Source organism: Ictidomys tridecemlineatus, unplaced genomic scaffold (genome assembly GCF_052094955.1).
Source record: "Ictidomys tridecemlineatus isolate mIctTri1 unplaced genomic scaffold, mIctTri1.hap1 Scaffold_35, whole genome shotgun sequence".
NCBI classification, from domain to species: domain Eukaryota; kingdom Metazoa; phylum Chordata; class Mammalia; order Rodentia; family Sciuridae; genus Ictidomys; species Ictidomys tridecemlineatus.
Window position 1 is genome coordinate 97775 of NW_027522416.1, and position 21962 is coordinate 119736.

The window sequence follows — 21962 nt, forward strand, 5'->3', positions numbered from 1 at the left end:
TTAAGTAAGCATATGAGCGGATAACAAGGAATGTTTTCCTCTGGGAAAGGGAATTTGGTAGCTCTGACCCATGTCAATCTGTGAATATTTAGACCTGTAGTGACTTTTTAACATTTTTCATAAAAATCTGTTATTTACAGTGTGTCATATGTTGTTAATACTCCTTGCCTTAAGTTCCCCAGCAAATCTTTTTCATGCCTTCTGAGAAAGTAGACAATTGATAGATTATCCAAGGAATGGAAAAAAACGTGAATGGGTTATTTCCACAGTCCCTGAGAGCTGGCATTGTAAGACTCATCCTATCCCCAGTAACATTTTCATACAATAAATGTGAACACTTTTGAAGCCTTTTTATAAAGATACAATTTGGGAATGATATTAAGATAAGGAAAAGCTGTTAATTGATTTCTTAGATTAACATGTCTTCCCTTTTCTCTTTTCTGTTCAGTGGCCTCGTTCCTGCCGCGGCCTCGTTCCTGCTGGAAAACTTTGAAAACTTATCACTTAGAAAACTTCATGAAGATGGCCAGTGATAAGCAAATGTCTGATGATGACGACAGCCCCAGCACCAGCACTGGCAGTTCAGATTCAGACCAGCAAGTCCCTGCTGCTCCAGAGCCTGAAGATCATGAAGAAAGAATCTTCTGCCACCCAATGGAAGAAGAGCACCAAACTCTCTCAAAACCGCTGGTAAGTCATCCACTAGTGCTAAAAGGTAACATTGTCAGGTTGTCTTCCAAGCAATTAGATGCTTCCTTTTGTTTCCTTTTGTGAGTTATACTCTTGAGTGAAATTAGCATGTGTCCACGTGGGTGTCAGTCCAGGCATCTGTGGTGGCAGCTTCATAAAAGTAAATGTGTCACTTTTCATGAAAGGAAATGATCAAAAAAGTTTATATTTGCTAAAAAATGTTGAATGTCAGGCCTTGGTTTTTTTTGAAAGCAGATTTTAAATTTGCTTAGTTTTACAAACAAGTCTTTAAATCCTGCATAATAGGTATATTTTTTTGTAGTTATAGTTATCCCTCCTTGTTCTTGTGAGAACAAATAAAATTGAAAAGTAGCCATTAACAATCTCAGGTGTCACTTTGCTGTTAAAACTTTGCACATCTTTAAAACTCGTGGATGTTCTTGACATAGCAGTGAAAATGAACAGCAGGAAAAAACATTTTGTTGGTTGTAAGTGAAAGATTATTTGTTTCCTGCTGACTTTTATTTTCTATGATGGCAAAAAAAAAAAATCCATCAATTGGACACCATCAGTGATAGTGGTTGTATTGAGTAGAACTCTTGTATCAAACATAAAATGTACGTATAGCATTACCTAATGTTGATGTTTTGTTGTTTTTCATTGATCACAACTAAAAGAAAAAGAAAATATAAAAACTTATCAATTATTGTATTTTATAGCGATTCATGTTCTTATTTTTGTATACATTTTTACCGTCATTGCACCATTAACCAAACACTAATGAACTTGAGAATATTACATTGAATAGCAGCAGTCTTTGAAATAATTTAAAATTCTTCTCAGTGTGTTGTAATCTTATGGAGAGAACATTAAACAACTTTTGAAAACATTTTAAATTTCAAGAAAATCAGAGAAATGCTTTTTCCCCTTACCTCAAGGCCCTCTTTCCTCCAAGAGTATGAAATTTAAATTTACGTGCTGTACCTAAGATCAGAGAAAAGAAATGGTTAAGATTGCTAAAATAGTCCTTGGAAGTTTTTCATTGGTAAAGGTATTTGTAAATTTTAAACTTTTTTTTAAACAGATAAAATGTTGACAAAACTATTAATGTACTCTTGCAATAGCTTTCTAAATTTTACCACAGTAAAAGTGGATTGAAGTCATTGTCAAAAATATTCTAGTGCTTTTTCTCCTTCCATTTTGTCTCATTTGCATATAAGCTTGAAAAGAGAATTTCTTTGGTAAGAAGAGTTTTAAAATAGATTTTATATCCTTTTGTTGAGTAGTAGTGGAGGACTTTCTCAAATCAGGTGTAAATGACTTATCTATTTACAGTAGCAAGTGAGAAAAAATCTGCAATTTTCTGTTAAGGAGTTTGGGTTATGCCTCTGAGAACAAAGAGGAAGCAGCCATGTTAGCATTACTGAAGGCAAAACCAGCCTTGCATTTACCTGCATGATGGTAGAGGGCATTCTGATTTTCTGGTTATTCTGTAGACTGTCTCAAATCTTTTTTGTCTGTTCTCATTTCACTAATGGAATTCAGAAGGATTTAGCTGAAGTAACCCTTAATTCTCTCCTAACTGCAGGTAAGAAACAAATTTTGTTGTTTTGATTTCTAAATTGTGGAACAATATCAGGAGATGAATGTATTATCCTTGTATGTATGTGCAGCAGAAGAGGCTAGCTAGCTATGTTTGCTTCCTTAAAGCTTTGCAAGTGCTTTAAACAAAAGTTGCCTAGGTGAATTAAATTAGGAGAAAAATACTATTAGCATGTATCATATATTCTGTACTTATGAATATAGTGATCTCGTGCTTCTTGCTGAGATTTGTTTGAGTAGTGTTGATTTTTCTGTTGTTTTTCTGTGGAATATATTTATTCACAAGTATTTTGTAGAAACCTGTAAAGTTTTAAGTTTTAAAGTTAGTGCTTGTGTGCAATCTGAATTGATTTTCCAAATTTAGAAATTGTTAAATATGGTGTTACAAAATGTAAAAGCATTAAAAAGGAGTATAGTTGTATCTGTTTGATTTATTCAGTAACTTGCCTAAAGGAAAAATTTTATGTGCTAAGCTATGGTTGTAGTTGTTATTTTCTAGAAAACACATTGTTGGAATTATTTACATTTTAAGCAAATATCCTAATGACTTGGAAAAATTCTTAGCAGTAAATTAATTGGAATTGTGAGAAGAATCAAATTCAGTGGAACTCAGAATTTAAGATTGGTTGACAAATTGTATTAAAAGTAGCTGATTGATTTTTTTATTTGTGTCTTATATAGTGTTTTGTTTATTTTTGAATGGTGACTGTGTGGTTGACAAAATTTATCAAATTTAGAGAGCAATATTATAAATAAATTGCATAGAAGTATGTGCTCAAGAATGAGAGGGGAAGGGATGCTATAATTAAGGAAGTGTTATGATTTGATATAAAAATATTTTGGTGTTTAACCTGCGTTTTTGCTACAAATTGTGTTTGCTCATGTTGATCAGCACCATCTCTGAAGTCTACTTGAGACATAATAAGGAATAATCCATTTGCTATTTATTGTTAACCAGATCCCCAGATAAAGGGGATCTGATCCTGATTTATCTAGTGAATTAACAGTTTTGCTTATATTTGTAGTCGCAGCCATTTCAGCTTAAAAAGGAGACATGAATGTGAACTAATTATAAACAGAGTGATATTTCAGATCTCAAAGTATTACTTAAAAAGTATACTGCTCAATAGTGTAGCCACTAGCCACATTCTGACTATGGACCAGGATGTTGTGGTTAGTTGAAAATGTGATATGCAGTAAGTGTGAAATGAATACTGGATTTTGAAAACTTAGTACAATTTGTAAAAGAATAAATATTTTAAAGATATTTATTACATGTTGAAATAATATTTGGTATGTTTAGTAAGTGTTTTAAAAATTGTATTTTTATCATTTTAGCATAGTTATTAGCAAATTCAAAATTACGTGTGTAACTTGCATTATAATTTTGTTGAACAGTATTGCTTTAGAGAAGAAGTAAATCAGTATTTCTTTTAGCCTTCTAAATGGTGTGTCAAATCTGTACCATTTAGGAGGTCAAGTTAAATTTGTTCTGTGGAAGAATCACTTAACTTTCAGAGTATATTCTGATAATTTCCATTATGAAAGATGTAAAGATCTGTCAATTTAAAACTCACATGTCTTAAAGTTGCATGTCAGGTCAAACTTTTTTAAGGGTTTCTGTTGATTTTCTGCAAATGGCTTAAACCAGTGTATGAATATACATCTAGAGAACATAGTAGACATATTGAATGCTTTCAGAGCAGTAATGTACTGGTACATTTGGTAAAGGAATGTACTTTAAGTAAGTGTTTAACCCAGGACTGTTTCCACAAGGTCACAGGATTATTTTAGATGGAGTAAAGTCTTTCTGGGAAATAGAAAGTAAGTTTCACTTATCGCATATTTTCTCTCTTTATATACCAGATTTCATTTAAGTTCATGAAATAATGCTTAACATTTAGTGATTTAACTAGTGAAGCAGTAAAACTTTGGGCTTGCTTGTGCACAGTATCATGGAATACTTATATCTATTTTCTTTTGTCACAGTCTTTGGTGACTGTTGGCTATTGAAAAGGACATCTTTTAACTTCTCTTGTTCTTTAATATCTGAGTTTCTTTGTGGCTGTGTAAGTGATTCAGGAAAAAAAAAACAAATGTAAAATACAAGTTTCTTAGGAAATTAGAAGTTGTTTCTTACTACTTTGGGGAGAGACTTTTTTCCATATACCTCATATGTAAAATAATGCAGATGCTTTTGTGTGTCTTTGGTTTCTTCTGGGTAGAAGGCTACTTCTTGTAATTTTGATAGAAAAGCCTAAATTTGTATTGTGTTTTTGCTTTCATGCCAGAAAATGCAATAGATTTTGGTATTATATTTCTTTTAACTCATAGCTGCATAAATGAGAATTTTAGCTTTATGGTGGTTGTATTATTTAGATTTGTTAATTTATGTTGTAATTAAAAATGGGATTCCACAGTCATAAGTACATCTATAATTTGTGGGTTAATATTGCATGAGACCTTTGAAACCTTATGCTTGCTACTTCCAGGTACAATTATTTAATTATGGCTTTTGGTAAGGTGTGGTGTGTGTGTGGTGTGTGTGTGTGTGTGTGTGTGTAAACTTGTCAAAGTATGTGACAGTGTTAATTATCCCTCAGGGAAGAAATGTTAATTGTATCTGGGTACATTCAGGAAAATGTTGAATGAGATATAGGAAAACTAGAATTACTTGTACTAGGGAGGTTTGTCTTAAACCCCATCTTTTGTTTTAATTAATAAGTTATTCTTTAGTTACATAATTAGGTCTAATATACACATCCAGGATGGCCTTTGGGTAGATATCATTGTCAAATTAAATGCAGGACTTTAAAAGTGTTTGATTATATGTCAATAGGAATACTTCTTTTTCTTTTAGTAAAAAAAGGTTGATAAAGATTTAAATGGTATTTTAGGTTTTAAGTATTGAAGGCCTGTGGGCCAATGCATTTTAAACACAGGGAAATAATATATGTTTTTTTGGTTTACGTTTATACTTTTTATATTCTATATTTTAGATTAGGGTATAAAAATCAATTCACCAGTAAGGGGGAAGGGAAATTATTATGAACATCCCTTTGTTTTACAGAAACTTATGGACGATAGTTGTTTAGTAATGTGTTGACATTTATGTTCTATTTTTCAAAGGATGTGCTTCCTTTTCCACTTACAGTCAGCACTTGTGTAAACAGCAAAAGTTTAGAAAGGTGCTGGATTTCTAAGTTAATCTTGAATTTCTTTTCCTGTATAGAGGGTACAAACATGTACTCCTAAATATTAATGGGTTTGGACTGAATCTATGTTAAAGAAGATATTCAAGAGTAATTGTAAATCGTTTTTGGTTGAGGAGAAGGCCTTATGGGGGGGTAGATATTACAGCTTCAAGTTTATATTAATCATATGTTGACTATCAAAACCTGAAATCAGCTACAATGATACTTGTAAATATTATAATACTTGCAAATTTTGTTAACTTCACTTTTTAAAAGAAAGAAAAAGAAGTAGCATAAGTTCTAAGTCAGATGTTGGCAATTTGCACATAAGAGTAATTTTCTGAGGATAAACTGTGTTTCTGATGGTTGCCATATCTCTCACTATTGTCCAGTGTAGATTAGAACTTTGCTAATTAAAGGGTGATCTTCAGACTAGCAACATCTGTATCACAGGTGTGATTGTTAAAACTCAGTATGTTGTTTTCCCCTAACCAGAAGTACTGAGTCCGAATCTGAATTGAGTAAGATTGCTAACTGAATTGTATGTCTATTGAGGTTGGAAAAATCCTGCTACTGAAGGAAGACTGTACAGATCCATGCTGTGCCACTATTGGCATGCCACTTTATAATCCTGCTACTGAAGCAAGACTGTTCAGATCCATGCTGTGCCACTATTGGCATGCCACTTTATATAAGTTATGGGATATTTTTGTTATTCAGTTTCCCAAGTTGTAAAATGAAGATTAAGTTGATCTCCCAATTGTATAATTTTTATGAGGATGAAATGAATTTGTTGAAAGTTTTGTTAACCACATAAATTGGATCCCTAAAGTGGATACAGCATGATAAAAGTAGGTGAGACAGTTTAGCAGCATGCCCACACTCTTGCTGGTGTTTGCTCCAGTGCATCCACATCCTACTTATAGGAATAATTGCATCTTAATTCATCATCTAATTATTCAGTATATATCAAGCAGTTTGTTTTTAATGTGAATAAAAGCAGGATTTTAAAAACTTGAGTTAAAACAGAAAATTAGCCTAAAAGTGTTGATCATAGATGAACAAATACTCAATCCCTTCCAAAAAAATATCTATAAACTTAATGATACTTAAAAAGAATGCCTTGGGGCTGGGGCTGTAGCTTAGTGGCAGAATGCTTGCCTAGCATGTGTGAGGCACTGGGTTTGATCCTGAGCATCACATAAAAAAAATAACATATATGCATTCTGTACATCTACAACTACAAAAAAAAATGTTTTAAAAAGTATTTATAAGAATACTATGACTATGACTGCCCAGTAAAGTATAAAAAAATTTTTTTAGATAGTTGTATTAGTTAATGTTTTCCCCTCTTTAAATATCCCATTTTAAGAGTTTGTGATTTTATTCAGAACACAGTAATTTCAATATTTGTAAAATTTACACTCATAATAGTATAGTTTGCCAATTACTTCAACATAATGTAATGTAATTCCAGGCAAAACAGTGAGTTGGAATTCGAAAAAAATATTAAATAACTCATATTCTTTACTTTTTTCATAATTGTGATATTTAATATTAATCACTTAAAAATTATTTAGCTATCATTTCTATTTGCTTATAGAAAGTAGTTGATAATTATGGTAATCCTAATTGTGTCTCCCATATATGCCAGTGGAGCAGAAGGACTCAGTTACCATTGAATAACTCAAAACATTTATCCAAAGGAGTGATTGATTGAAAATAATATCTCCCCCACATAAGGTCACATTTTTATTAGCTGTCTATTATGTTCAATGACGATAATGTAAGGAGAAAGTGGGTGAAAACCTTGGGTACTTTTTAAAAACCTAAATGGTTATTTCAAAGCAACATGAAGCAAATTGTTAATTTTCTTTCTGCAAGTAAATGATTGGTACCTTATTCTCTCCTTGAATGTGTTGCTGTAACAAAATGTAGATTATGTTTAATTATGAGGAAAATCAACAAGTCTTGCTTAGAGTACAAGAGCATTCAGATTGAGAAAACTGAATGGGAAAACTTTATCTTCCATTCTTCTCTTTTCTATAAATATGATACAACAAAACCACTTGTAGATCTATTAGATCTACAGGCATATAAAGTGATGATTTTTTCTTTCCGTATTTCTTTAGACAATAATTGTATTTGGCGGGGCTGGGCTTGTGGCTCAGTGATACAGTGTTTGCCTAGCATGTGCGATGCCCTGTGTTCAATCCTAAACACCACATAAAAATAAATAAATAAAATTAAGCTATGAGTCCAACTACAACTAAACATTAAATTAAAAAAAGAATTGTGTTTGGGCATTTTATTAGAATTTAAAAGATGAAATATCTTTAAACATTTAATGTTTTTTTGCATCTTGATCACAGAAGTTTTTGCCTCTACCCCATATTCATAATCTAGGAGATAGTTGACAATACCTGGAGACATTTTGCTTTTCAAAACTTGGGGGAAAAGGCTCTAGTATACAACAAAGAATTGTCTCCCTTCAGGAGATCTTACTGAAATAAAACATGTATATGTTTCTGTTATGTTTTACTAGGAATATTGAAGTAACTTGTGACTACAGAATGCACGTCACCTTTGTATTTTCTTAGTGATGAAAATAAAAACCAAATGAAGAACATGGCTTTCTCTCCAGTGTGTAATTTAATGTCAAAATCTAATATAATGTAATCATCACTTTCTGCAATCATAGAAAGTAATGTAATTGCCTCTTCGGTAAAAGATGGGAAGAGAGTATCAATATCAAATTTGGAGAAATGGTAAGAGTAAGGGAAGCATCTAGAAGAGATGGGAAGGCTCACTCTCTAACCACAAATTCTGCACACCTCTAGTTTTCCACCTCCTACCACATATCAGGCTTTCTAAAACTTTAATTTTTATTTTTTGCCTTAGATAACTTAACTAAAAATTATTCCAAAATTATGTAAAATAAATTTAATTTTCCATTACTAAACTTTTGTTTTCCATAACACATTAAAGGGAAAATTAAATAATAAAAACAGACATAATAAATTCTTGTTTGATATAATCATTTAAATATCTTTTTTAGACAGCAGTAATTCAAACAAAATACTTCCCTTACTTAAAATGTAACATTTTATATTAATGAATCAGGAGGCTAAAACACTAAAATTGTCAGACTTAGTAAATCCTTCAAATATTTCATCTATAGAGGCACAGTGCACACTTAGTGTAAATTATAAAAGGTTTTTTTTAAATATATAAATTCCAGGTCAAAATATATCAAATCAAACATATATCAACTTTGCTTCTCAATTTACTTCTCAATTTACCTCTCAATGTAATCATATTTTGTTGACTCTAAATAACATCGTCTGGTAACTGATAGTGACATTAAAATTTGTATCATCTTTCTGCTAAAATATAGTAAGCTCTACTCTGAACCCCTCATTCATAGGTCTTACATCTGTTATCCCATCGTCAGCAATAAAGCCAATGAGATTATTCTAAAATGTAAACGTCCCCATGTTATTCCTGTCTTTGCTTATTAAAGGAGCAAGCAATGTACTCTCTAATTTCTCTTTTGCCTATTTTCCCTTTGATATAGAAATATATTATGCATTTCAATCAAATTAAAATCTTTCAGTTCCCTTAACTGTCTAATATATTTCTAGTTAGACAAATGATGATGCACCTCCTGAAATCCTATTTTCTTTTCACAGACCTCTCAGTCTCACTCTGCTCCATCTGTAAATATCCAACTCCTCTTTGGGATCCTTATAAAATCTCCCTTTTGTGGACATACACTTTATACAGTCAACTTGATGACTTGATGCTTCCCGTCAGTTCTATTTTGGAAATATTTGCAAAACTGCATTTATTACCTCATATCACAGTTATTCATTCACATCACTATTTCCATTTGCTGACTATGAAAGAAAACCTTTCTGGTTTTGGCATCCGCCTTGGCAGCAGCAGTCGGAGAAGACAGCCTGGAAGACCTCCTCTTGGGCTTTTACTTAGCCTCACATTCTTCAGAGCTGACCTTCCTCTGGAGCTTCCTGGCTGAGAGCACAAGGCTCACACAGGTGCTGCAGGCAGTGGCTCTCGGGAACCTTCTGAAACTGTGTTGTCTGGCCACTGCTGCTGTTCCCACCACATGAGTTGCTGCGACACACCAAGTATTCAATTATTTTAATGCAGTTTTTACCATAATTGAGACATAACTATAGGCAATTTTAAATCTCTAAATTTTGTGATTTTAGTTTTTACAAACCTTATAAAAATCAAATCCTTACTCTTATGTTTTGTTTATTCTGCTTTCTAAATAAGTTCTCATTTTGTCATTATTGCCAGTGCTTACAACCCTCCTTTCTCTTATCTCTAGCCTAGAGAACAGTGACCTGCCCCTAGTTGCTCTTCCTGTCATGAGCCTCTCTCAAGTGTGCCATTCTCCCCTCTCACAAGCATTAGTTTCTAAAATAAACATTTAACCATGTCATACCCACAAAAGTGAGAAAGTATTCTATTATTTATACAATAAACTCAATATTTATTCATATGTCCCCCAGCTCTTCCAAGCATGATCACAAATAGTCTTCCAAATTCCCCGTAGGAACAAACTCAGCCCCACTAATACTTGTTCACATAATTCCTTTGCTTCACACAATTCCTACCTCTTCTGATTTTTATTGCTTCTCTGTCTCTATTTATGGTTAACATTTGATAACATAGCCTCCATTGCCTCTAGCTCTTTAAGCTTCACCTTGAATTTTCTTTTTTCATGCCCCAAAGAATTTCTGCTGCACCATCATTGCTTTCCCATCCTAATAGAAGTGAGAGCTTATTAATCTAATATCCATATACTTTTTCAAAAGCTTTAATTATAACATTAAGTGTGCTTTGTCTCAGTTTTTACAAATAGATATCTTCTCCATTATGATGCAAATTCTTTTAAGATTGGTATCATATTGTATCATTTTTTATATCATCAACATCTAGTATATAAAAGGAAAAGTGAAAGAATAATCTTAATATAAAATATATCTAAAGTTTCTAGTTACTGTGTATTATATCCAATATTCAGAGCTATAATATTAGTTCTATATTTTGTGACAAGGAACTTCTTACAATAATTCTACAGTGCAAGTGGACACAAACTTTAAAGCCCAAATGAAAGCCCCACACCACTTACTTTCCCCAGTAATAAATGCTACTTTGGGATTATGCTAATAAAATCTAACCTTCCATTAGATACATGATTTCTGACTATTCTTTAATAAATTACCTCTTAAATAGAATAAAAAAGACAACAATGTTCTATTACAAAAATGTGTTTCATATTTGATGTTAGAATACAACACATTAGTTTTCTAAGTTAGATTCAATAAAGATAAGGAGCTTAAAGCTATCTGGACAGAAGAAGAGAAAGGAATCAGTCATCAGTTAGAATGAAAGAAAGCCCATGATTGCACTTGAAAGGGTGTTAGCAGAAGCTGTCCAATAAATTCACAGAAGATGCTTCTGCTTTAATAAATTGTTGTGCTATCAGCCAGGCACGGTGGTGCACAACTGTAATCCCAGTGGCTTAGAGGCTCATGAGTTCAAAGCCAGCCTCAGCAACAGCAGGGTGCTAAGCAACTCAGTGAGACCATCTCTAAATAAGAATACAAAATATGAGGGCTGGGGTTGTGGCTTATAATATAGTGTTTGCCTAGCATGTGTGAGGCACTGTGTTTTATTCTCAGCACCACATATAAATAAATAATAAATAAAGGTCCATCAACAACTAAAAAATATCTAAAAAAATGCAAAATAGAGTTGGGATGTGGCTCAGTAGTCCAGGGCCTCTGAGTTCAATCACTGGTACGAAAACAAACAAACTGTTGTACTATCAAATCCTTTTGTAGCACTTGAGCTTCACTTTCTCTACTTGTGCTGACAGATCAAGGTTTTGTTTGTCCCAAATCTATAATTTGGTGCCAATTGTCTGTTTATCTTCTGAGCATGAAAGGGAAATCTCAGCCTTGAAAAAATTTTTATTATTAATGTTATTATTATTGGCCTGGTAAGAACAACAATAGTGCTTTTATGAAGCATAAGAAAATTTAGGGTTCTAAGACTTTATTCTGGAAAAAAAAAGTAATTTTATAAATATTATTTCATGTTCAAAGTATATTCATATACAGCCTTACATTTTCAAATGACCAAAGAATGAGGAACACTTAAAAATAATGTGTTTCACTATTCACATAGGTGGTAATAAAGTTGTAGCTTAAATTTTAGCATTAGTACTCATTCTCTAATTTTGTGTTATTTCTATTTATTGTCAAACATCTAACAATACTTTAGGAATCCCAGCTTGCTGAAGTTGTCCACGCTTGCTTCGGCAATTAGCTGGTAGTGATCCCCAGGTCTGCAGGCTAACGGCAAGCAGCAGTCAGACCACTTCACGATCTGGGAGGAAGCAGGTGAGGCGGGAGGATGGAAAAGAAAAGTTGAGCTTTTTCATTTCTAAAATGACCAGACACCACATTCTTCCCTTTAGGCTCCTCACCACTAAATTACAGTCAGGTTTAGCAAATTACTAGACATTGTATTTTATTAACATTAGCGTTTTGCAAATATTCTCATTTCTACCAGACAACAGTGCTTGCTTACAAAACATGAATATAGCTTTCTCCTTTAAAAAGTAACTGAGGTCTCAGCTGCTTTCAGGAACTGAAAGGGAAGGACCATTCCCAGAGTATGAAAAAACTGTCCTTTAGTGACTGGGCATAGGTGATAACAGCCAGTCCACAGCACCCAGAGGTTTAACATGCAACCTGTCGACCGGCTCTTCTCCAAGTGTGGCCCAAGGCCAAGTGCAATAGAACTACCTGGGAACATGCCAGAACCTGCAGTTCCTGACCAAGGCTCCCTACCTGCTTTAGACTCCGGAGTTGATGCTCAACAATCGGGATTGTTCAACAGGCCACCCCATGATTCCTGCAGCATATACACATGGGAATGACCATCAGGCCCTCCACAGACAGTTCACATTCCCAACACAAGTGTTTCCAAAAGAATCTGGCACTGGGCGATGAAATACCTACAATCTCTCTGAGGGTTTCCAGTGAAGAGAGTGCCTGTTGGAGGGAGGGGCCGGCCCTGAGTCAAACCCCACCCACCTGCCCGGAGACAAGCCTCAGCACTTCCCACCCCCCTCCTTTGTAAAACAACATCAATACCTACCATCTCATAGGCTTCTAGTGTTCCTGAGATTAAGCAGCATACACAAGGCCGCCAAGCTTGGGGCTGAGGGAAGTGCTCAGTCAATGAACGCTGCTTCTGTTAGTGATCACCTGGCTCCAAAGGCCCTAGTGAGCATCCTAGTCTCCTTCTAAGATGCCAAGAACGATCCCCTACTCTCCAAAATCATCTTGTCAGGGATATACTGCCCCAAATTCATAACCAGAGATGGATCATTGTGAGTTCCATTTTTCAAGGTGAGTGGGCTATGATTTTAGAACTCCTAATGAAAACTAGAAAAAAATGTTGGATTAAATGAATAAAATATCACCTTAAAAGTACTGAAGGACTGTCCAGATAATGCCAGACCAAGCGCTAGGATAAATTCCAACCTCCAGAAATGAGAGGGACTCCCACAACTCAAGCCCCATCTGCCCTGAGAGGACCTACTACCCAGGAAACTTGGGCTCCAAAAGTCGAGGCCCAGCTGGCTTGAGGAAAGGCGCAGAGAGCCGCGGGACAGAACTGAGAGCACAGAAATAAAATCACCTACGTGTGACAGCTGATTTTAGACAAGGGCACCAAGATGATTCAGTGGGAAAAGAAGTAACAAAGCTGCTGGTACAACAGGATATCCAACTGTAGAGGAACGAAGATGGGCCTATCTCACACCATGGATGGAAAACTAATAAACCAGATGAAAGACCTCAATTTAGGAGCTAAAACTAAGGACATTATCAAAAAAAGTGAAAAACATACAAAAATAGGAAAAAATATTTGTGAGTCGCCTAAGAATTCCTACAACCCAACAATAAAAAGACAATCTAATTTTAAAATGGCAAAGGACTTGAACTGACATTTCTCCAAAGCAAGTACACAAATGCCAATAAGCACATGAAAAGATGCTCCAGTGTCATTAACGAAATGCAAACCAAAACCACAATGAGATATCACCTTCAAACCACCAGTGTGAATATAAGAAAAAAATCACATAAACCATAAGAAGTGCCGAGGATGAGAAGCGAGAACTCTGACCCACTGATAGTGGAAAGGTCAAGTGGTGCAGCAGTTGGGAAGGGTGGGAGTTCCTGAAAAGGTTAGATGCAGAGTGACTACAAGATCCAGCAATTTCCTCCCTCCAAGTGTATATCTAAGAGATTAAAAAACATGCCCACACAAAAACACTTGTGCATAGATGTTCTCAGCTGCATTATCTCTAATAGCAAAAGCAGAAGCAATCCAAAGGTCCTTCCACAGGTGAGGAGATAAACCAAATGCACAAAGCATGCTATGGACTATCAGGCAGCCATGGAAAGAATGAAGCCCTCACACCTCTACAGTACGAAGGCACCTGGAGTATACCATGCCAAGAAGCCCGTAACTAGAGGTCACATAGGAGTCTGCTTACACAGAACATTTAAACAGGCAAATCTATAGTTAGAAAGCAGGTGAGTGGTTGCAGGAGCAGGGACTGACTGCTGATGGGCACATGATTTTTTTTTGGGGGGGGTGGTAATGAAAATGTTCTGAAATTAGATATTGGTGATGGTTGCACAACCTTGTGAGTATACCCAAAACTACCTCCAGCCCAGGCACACCATCTGATATATAGGAGGTATTCAATAAATCTTGAACTAATGGATGAGGCCTCGGCTGGACACATGACCCAAGGGAATATGTTGAAACAAAAGTTGTGTGTAAGTGGGCTGGGGTCATGGCTCAGTGGTAGAGTGTTCGCCTAGCATGCATGAGGCACTGGGTTTAATACTAAGCACCACATAAAAATAAAATGAAGATATTGTGTCAACCTAAAATTTAAAAAAATATATTAAAAATAAAAAGGTTTGTATAAGTACTCTGTGTCATCAATTCTTACAAAAGGGGACTGCTAACATAATTGAGAATGGAGCTGAATCTGCCTTCACCTTTGGTATTTATTACTGCACCTGGCAAAATAACTAGATTTGTTAATGAACAAATAAGTGAAAATATGAATACGTGAATGCTACATTTTTAAAGCTGAATTCTTTTGCTGGAGGTCTATAGAAGGACTGCAAATCAAAACCATTTGAGATATGCAGAATTTAAAAAGATATCATCACAAATGTGAGAGAAGTAGGATCCCATCAGATTCAAAAGTTTTTCTTAGTTATATTTTTTAGGTATATTCTTCTTATTTTATATTTAATATCTTAGGACCCTGTGAAAGTCAAATGAGTTCAGAATTGTGTGAAATATACATGCATAGGTTCATAAGAGCCCCTCGAAAGGCAAAATCCCATCGAGCAATCAACCTGAATAGGAGCTGCAGGCTTGATGAGAAGACAGTAAGCTACGAGATCAACCCTTATTCAAGGTATTAAGCCCAGCTTATAAAAGGAAGCTCCACACCACAGCCAGGGTTGTCAAAAGAAAGGCTGTAGGTATCTCTAGCACCTTTGTGCAAGACCCACCAAACTCTCCAGCCATAAGTAAAACAAGTGAACTGAAAAGCGGCAGTCTGCCTCAGTGCACAGACGTCTTTCACCCCAGAAAGTTAAGAGTCAGGTAACCAACTCAGAAAGTAGGTGAAGGGAGATGATAACTGGGCAGAGATGCTAACTACGTCCCAATACCTAGTCTTCCCTTCTCCCTGCCTGGTGGTAACAGACCTGTGCGTGTCCCTGAGGGAATGCATTTGCTATCCTCCCCTGCAGCTAAGTGCCCAAGGGCACCCTATGACTAAGTTCTAGGCAATCTGGTGGGAACAGAAGTGGCATGAGAAATTTCTGGATAACAATTTCAAAGAGGAAGTTGGTTGTCTTCCACTTTCTCTCTTCCCCTATTCTGCAGGCTACCATGTGGATGAAGGTGTTACTTGTGGAGTAGCAGGAGAGGGCAGGAGCCAGCCTCCACCTCAAGAAGCTGTCTATCAATCACCAGGACAGCAGAGCAACAAGGCAAAGGAAACCCAGCCCTTGGATCAACATTCAGAGCAGAACCACTCTAAGAGAGAAATTAACTTCTAGTTTGCTTGAGCCACTGTAGTTTTGGATTTCTTTGTTATAGTACCTTAGCCTGAACCCCACATAATATGGTAACTTTGTTTCTTAAGATATTGCATGTCACTTTACCCCATAAGTAATTAAAAAATTAAAATATAGCAGTTAGGGGCTGGGAGGCGTAGCTCAATGGTACAGCATGTGCTGCTCAGCATGCTCAAGGCCCTAGGTTCAATCCCCAGCACCAAAATCAAAAACAAAACAAAACAAAAAAAATAACAGCAGTTATATATATTTTTGTGTCAAAAAGAATCTGTCCATATTTGATATTATATGTAATTATAATATTTTGGAAATCCTAGCTTTGGTTTTAAATTAAAGTCTAGTAAGATTGATAAGTAATATTAAAATATATTATTTTTCTAATATATTAAAATATATAAGAAAAACTTACCATATTTATACACTTAATAACACATAAGAGTTAGATAAGTGTTCAGAAAGGTGGTGTTTACTCATCCAGTAAACTTACATATCTAAAAAGAAGCTGAGGGAAGGGAAGGTGAAGCCAGGGGAGGGAGCAGGTAGGTGGACTCCATGCAGGACCCACACAGGTACATATTCCAGCTTCTATATTAAGGGATGGGTTCAAGGGAATTTATATTACTTCAAATTCATGAGCGGATGAGGACCAAGCATAAACCAAGTAGGAGGTCACATTCTTCACAGGATTATAATCAAGCAAATTCTCTGCAGTAGAGTTTAAAAATACTTCAAAACACTTGAGTCTGTAAAGAGAATAAATATTATTCAAAAATCCCTTTAAAAGTGATGACAAGGGCTGGGGCTGTAGCTCAGTGGTAGAGCGCCTGCCTTGCATGTGGGCGAAGGCAGAAAGACAAGAGTGACTCATCAGATGAGACACAGGGGAAACAGACCAGAACCCAGAGCTTCCGTAAGAGGGTCCCAGCTGGAAGTGTGTCTGGGACGGTGACTCTGGTGACTCTGGCCATCGAGAGGAAACCCAAGGAGAGGAAGACATCTTCACAGCGTAAAGAGAAGACACTGAAGATGACAGTGAACCCAGGAGCAGCTGCAATGAAGGTGCAAAGCTGTGACCTCTGAGGAGTGACATCAGTGGAACTTGGAACTCAGTGAAAGTTAGGAGCAGGTAAGAGGAAGAGTACATTCGGGTGTTAATTGGGGACATTTTTTTTTAAACAGAACATAAACAAGTTTGTACATGTGACTGAGTTTGACATATTTTCAGAATCCTCAGGGTGGGATGTCTACAGATGTAACCCAGCCATTCAGGCTGTCTGAAGGAGTGAGAAGATGTAGGGAGAAACCAACTGGCCAGGAAGAGAGCACGGAGCAATGCTGTCCCAAACGAACAGAATGTAAGCCACAAAAAAAGTCATACACATGGTTTGAAATTTTCTAATAGTCACATTAAAAAAATAAGAATAAAGAGGTGAAAGAAATTACAGCAATTCATTTGATACAATCCAAAATATCCAAAAAGATAGCAAGACACCTACAAAAGCTAGGGAAGATCACTCATAAAAAAAAAAAAAAACTTGGTTAGGATTAAGACACGTATAGAACTAAATGACACACAAGAAAAAACAACATAGTACTCACTGTTTCAGAAGATGGTCTCTGTAAACTGTCAGCTTGTACCCAAATGCTCTCTGTCACAAATGCTATGTGTTCTGCTTCAAGTATAAAGGGAGAGACAAGAAACAGGGCCCATTTGTTCAAGTCATCAATGGACTGCACAGAGGGAGAGAAACATAGAGGATTCAGTGTCACTTCAAACCACAACTGCCACTTATCTCAGCATGCCAGACATACCCGCCCCTCTGCAATTCCAGGTAAGATCTACCTAAGATTATCTGATGCTCTTCTGCAGACATTAACCCTGTGCTTCTTGTTTAACTGTGACTGTTCAAACAGCCCCAAAGCCCTCTGAGACTCTTGACAGCTTTAAAGTCTCTGGATATTTGTTTTCACACAATTAATTCTGACCACCATTGCTTACAGATTAGCACATAGTTTTCCAAATCACATTTGAGGCACATTTAAGAATGAGGAGGTCTGGAAGAGCCTGCCTGGCTACTGCAGTCTTAAGACCTGATCCTTCATTCCCATGGGCACCAGGCCCGGCAGCACAAGGCAGCTGTCCTTTGTGCTTGCATTACTCATACTGAAGTAAACTGTTCTTTCCCCTGAGACCTGGGAAGTGCATAATCTTTTTGAAACTCACAAAACAGTCAAACCCAGGGCTGAGGGTATAGCTCAGTGGTATAGCACTTGCCCAACAGGCATGAGGCCCTGAGTTTGAAGCCCAATATTGCAAAAAAAAAAAAAAATAAAACAAATACAGAGATAAGATAGGATATTTCTGGTAAAGACCCTTACCATATGCAAAAAAGCCATCAAACATATTTTAGAGAAAATGTAAATTCAAGAGTGATTTTAATTTAGCTTTTTTTTTAAATTATCTTTTTAGTTGTAGATGGACACAATCTTTATTTATTTATTTTTATGTGATGCTAAGGTCCAAACCCAGTGCCTCATGCATGTAAGGCAAGTGCTCTACCACTGAGCTACATTCCCTGCCCTAATTTAGCTTTTTTAAAAGGAGATTATAGTCAAGATTGGTCAGCAGATCAGATATGGTCCCACTGGGCCCTCCTTATCAGTGGTTCTACATCCTGGATTCAAACCAAAAAAAAAAAGAAAAAAGAAAAAAAAAGAAAAAGAAAAATAATTAAATCTGTACTAAACAAGAACAGACTTTTTTTGGTCATTATTAGCTACACAATGCAGTTTAGGTAATAACAATAATATAGTAACAACCACTTACACTATATTAGGTATTATATATATTGATCTGGGGGCTGAGGATGTACTCAGGGGTAGAGTACTTGCCTAGCATGCATAAGGTCCTGGGTTCAATCCCCAATACCACCAAAAAATAAATAAATCAATTAAAAGATTTGAATATAAGGAAGATTTTTTGCATAGTAGGCAAATACCACATCCCTTTATATAAGGGATTTGAGCATCTCTGGATTTTGGTGCCTTGTTTTTGGTGGGCTAATGCCTTTTTAAATTAATTTGCTGTTCTTTAGGAAGCATTTTAAAAAAACTGTTTAAAAAGGGTTTTTTAGCCTACCAAAAACAAGAAACATATTGGGGTGGGGACGAAAATCCAAGGCTTCTGGGGGAAGCCTTATCACCACCACCACCACCAGCCACAAAAAGGCTCCAATGCCCAACAGAGGAGCCATATCTCAGCAAAACTAACAGTGTAAAACAGAAACACAGCATGTTACAGAATCCCTGAAATCATCAAATCGCCCAGGGCTCAAGGGGTAGGCAAGAGCAGAAAAAATTAAAACATTTACGTCTCAAATTTCGTGTATGTTAAAATTTTACTCTAAACTCTAAAGAATATATTTTAAATAAATCAAGTCTAGAAGCTCCTGCAGTAGTAAAATCCACTCTGTAATTATTCTTCATTTTATTTTTCTCAACAGGTTTCCTAAGGTGGCCACTGGATGTAATGAACTTCCCCCCTTGGGTCCAGGTGGTACTTGGGTGGTACTCGTTTTGTACATTCCTAGGAAGAACTGAGAGAACCCGTTCAGTGTGTATACTATATTTTTTAACTTAGGGTGTCCTTTATTTGCTACCGGTACAATTTCATTCCACACCTAAGCACAGGCACAACAGAACGTTCAACACTGAGACAAGATTTTGATTCTCTCATGGGTGTTGTGATTTCACCTACGTTTAAATAACTTTTTAAAATCTCATTTTATTGCTGAAAGTGACCCAACTTTCCAGATGGAAGAAGTTTTTCTAAAAGCAAAAACTCTTCTCAGCGTTAGTTATTGCGATGCCCATGGCAATTTGCTTAGAAATGCACTGTGAAGTCCATTTCCCAAACAGCTGCCTGGAAAGAATCACTGTCCCTTGTCACAGCAAGGGCGCGTTTTTTACAGCGATTACAAGGCAGGCCCACGCCACTGTAGGTGACTGGGCCAGCTGGACAGTGGCCACCATCCCAAGAACCAGGCCCAGAAACAAAGACCGAGCGTCAGCCAAAGCGCTGAAGATTCAGAGTGAGAAGATGCAGAGCGCATGGGACATGTCCTGGCCCTGGCAGGGACAGCCTCCTGCCGTGCTCAGGTCCCCCAGAGGCCGCCCACCATGCGGAGCGCTGCAGGGAGGCCGGGTTCCCCCGCCAGGCTCAGCGGGGTCTCGCGTGAAGCCGATGGCGCTTCTGGCCCCGCTCCGCGCCCGCCCACCTGGCTCTCGCCGACGCAGAAGACAGGGCCGCCACGGCTCAGGCACACGCACGAACCGCAGAGCCGCACCGCTGCGCCGCAGAAGGTGAAGGAGCAGCGTGAGGCAGTGCAGCCGCCGCACTGTGGTGCGCAGGAGCGCGGCAAGCTGGCGCCCCCAGCGCGCCCACAGGTACAGGTAGCACAGCGTGATGAGCATGGCCGGGAGGCTCGCCTGCCGCGCTCCGCCCCGCCGGCCTGCGGGAAGAGGCCCACCTCAGACAGGCTGCGCGGGCGGGGGAGCGCAGGCACCAGGAAGGGACACCGTGCGGGGCGAGCGAGGCCGCGGAGGCCTCTGGGGCGGGTACCTGAGTGCAGGGAGAAGCCCCCACGTGGGAGGTGTGCAGGAGCTCAGGAGCATGGGGGCCGCCCGGCTGGCGGCCGCAGAAGGGTGGGCGGTGCAGCGAGACTGCGCATGTGCACTGCCAGCCCACGTGACGCGCCTGCAGCCTGTGCTGCTGCCTGCTACCGCCCGCCAACCGGCTGATGTGGTGGGCCTTAGGCGGCGGCGGCGGCGGCGGCGGCGGCCCGAGGATCGCGGGCTGCGGGCCCTCGTGAGTGCACAGCCAGCGCGTGGCAGGGCTCCCGGATGTGTCACCTTGTCCCGTCACAGTCGAGATGCCCCGGGAGCTGGGCCCTCCACACCCCCTCCGTGGGTGTGTGGTGAGTGTGGGTGTGTGCGCGTCGCCCCGCCATCCCTTGCAGAGGTGCCTGCTGTGTGTGCGTGGGCCGGTGTGGCCGTTTCTGTCTGTCCCGGTGGGTGTGTCCCCTTTGTCCGCCCCCTTCGCGAGCTTGGGCCTAGGGTGCCTGTGCGACGTGGGGGCGGCCACTGTGTGCGTACCCCCCTGCAGCCCTGCGCCCCGGTCTCGGTTCGTGCGTGGGTGACACCTGCTAGGTGCGCATGCACGAGCCCGTGGGTCTCCTCCTGGTCCCCTTTGTGTAGGTGGCCAGTTTTCTCGGAGGCGGCGTGGGCGCTCACCGCCTCGGTGGGTGGCTCCCCTTTTGTCACTGTTCCCTCTGGGGCGCGCGTCCCCAGCGCGCTGTGGCCGCTCCTGCTGCGGTCTCCACCCTCGCCTGGCGCATACCCCGCGAAAGTGTGCGTCTTCGCGTGGGTTCGGCATAGGGCCTGTCGCGTGATCTCGTGTGCGGGGATGCGTTTGCGAGTGTTCGTGAGCGCGCGCTCGGGCCCTTGCATGTCTGCGTTCTCCGCGTTCTAGACACCTGTGTGCGGAGAAGGGCTGCCAGTCCAGAGCCGCCCCGTGCGCAGGGGATTGACCAGGGAGGGGGACGCCGCCCCAGCGCTCCCGCTCCGCGGTTCCTTCGCTGAGCCTCCTCCTTCCCCAGAACGCCAACGCGAAGGGGGAGGGCATCCAAGGGTCTGGCGGCCACCTGCTCTGCAGTGTCTGCGACGTCATTTTGGCCAGTGGAGCCATACTGTTCTGGGGACAGAATAGGGAGACCTATTAGGGGGAAAAATTGATCAGAGACATGGGTGAATGGGATGGTACCAGTGAGTTGTTCCTTTTCTAGAGGCGCCCTAGATTCCGAACGCCCTTAAGATGCCAGCTCCTTCCAAAATATGTGCCCCTGCCAGCCGGCAAATGCATAGTAGCTATCCCTGGACGTTCTCCATAATACTTACTGGTTTACAGTGTTTTATGACGTTCACATAAATGTCTTTCTGTTCTGCCCAACGGTGAGGGAAAGGAGGTAGAAATCTTAATTCCTCTCCTTGGGAGGAGTAAAATCACAGTTTGCTTATGATTACAGTCCTAGTTAGGACACCTTTTGTTGAAAGAAATTTGTATTTTATCATCAGGATAGTGGAATTTATTATAAGGATATATGGGAAAAGAAACTTCAAACCCATTAGGGACCCACCTACTACTATTATTATTCGTTCCTGCTTTGCACTCAAGGGCTGCGCTTGGTGTGTC

At 38.8% G+C, this 21962-nt stretch overlaps 1 protein-coding gene and 1 long non-coding RNA gene across 19 annotated transcripts in view; one reads left to right on the forward strand and one right to left on the reverse strand.

The window, feature by feature from the left end:
- Nucleotides 1–335: 335 nt before the first annotated feature.
- Nucleotides 336–20440, reverse strand: LOC144373301 (uncharacterized). 10 transcript variants are annotated; one of them, XR_013433022.1, is made up of 7 exons: nucleotides 20334–20440; nucleotides 17312–17443; nucleotides 12380–12583; nucleotides 11803–11912; nucleotides 9341–10282; nucleotides 1623–1674; nucleotides 336–1360 (listed from the first exon to the last, which is right to left on the reverse strand). It is a non-coding gene; the product is annotated as an uncharacterized LOC144373301 (long non-coding RNA). The 10 variants fall into 10 exon arrangements; XR_013433017.1 differs by having other exon boundaries at nucleotides 9341–11912; nucleotides 12380–12443; XR_013433015.1 differs by having other exon boundaries at nucleotides 9341–11912.
- Nucleotides 20349–21962, forward strand: part of LOC144373300 (E3 ubiquitin-protein ligase TTC3-like) — a 39278-nt gene continuing 37664 nt past the window's right edge. For all 9 annotated transcript variants that reach the window (XM_078036394.1, XM_078036396.1, XM_078036398.1 and 6 more), the window contains exon 1: nucleotides 20349–20688. In XM_078036394.1, the coding sequence (XP_077892520.1) occupies nucleotides 20385–20688 (304 nt within the window). In that variant the 5' untranslated portion in view covers nucleotides 20349–20384. The remainder of the gene's footprint in view (nucleotides 20689–21962) is intronic.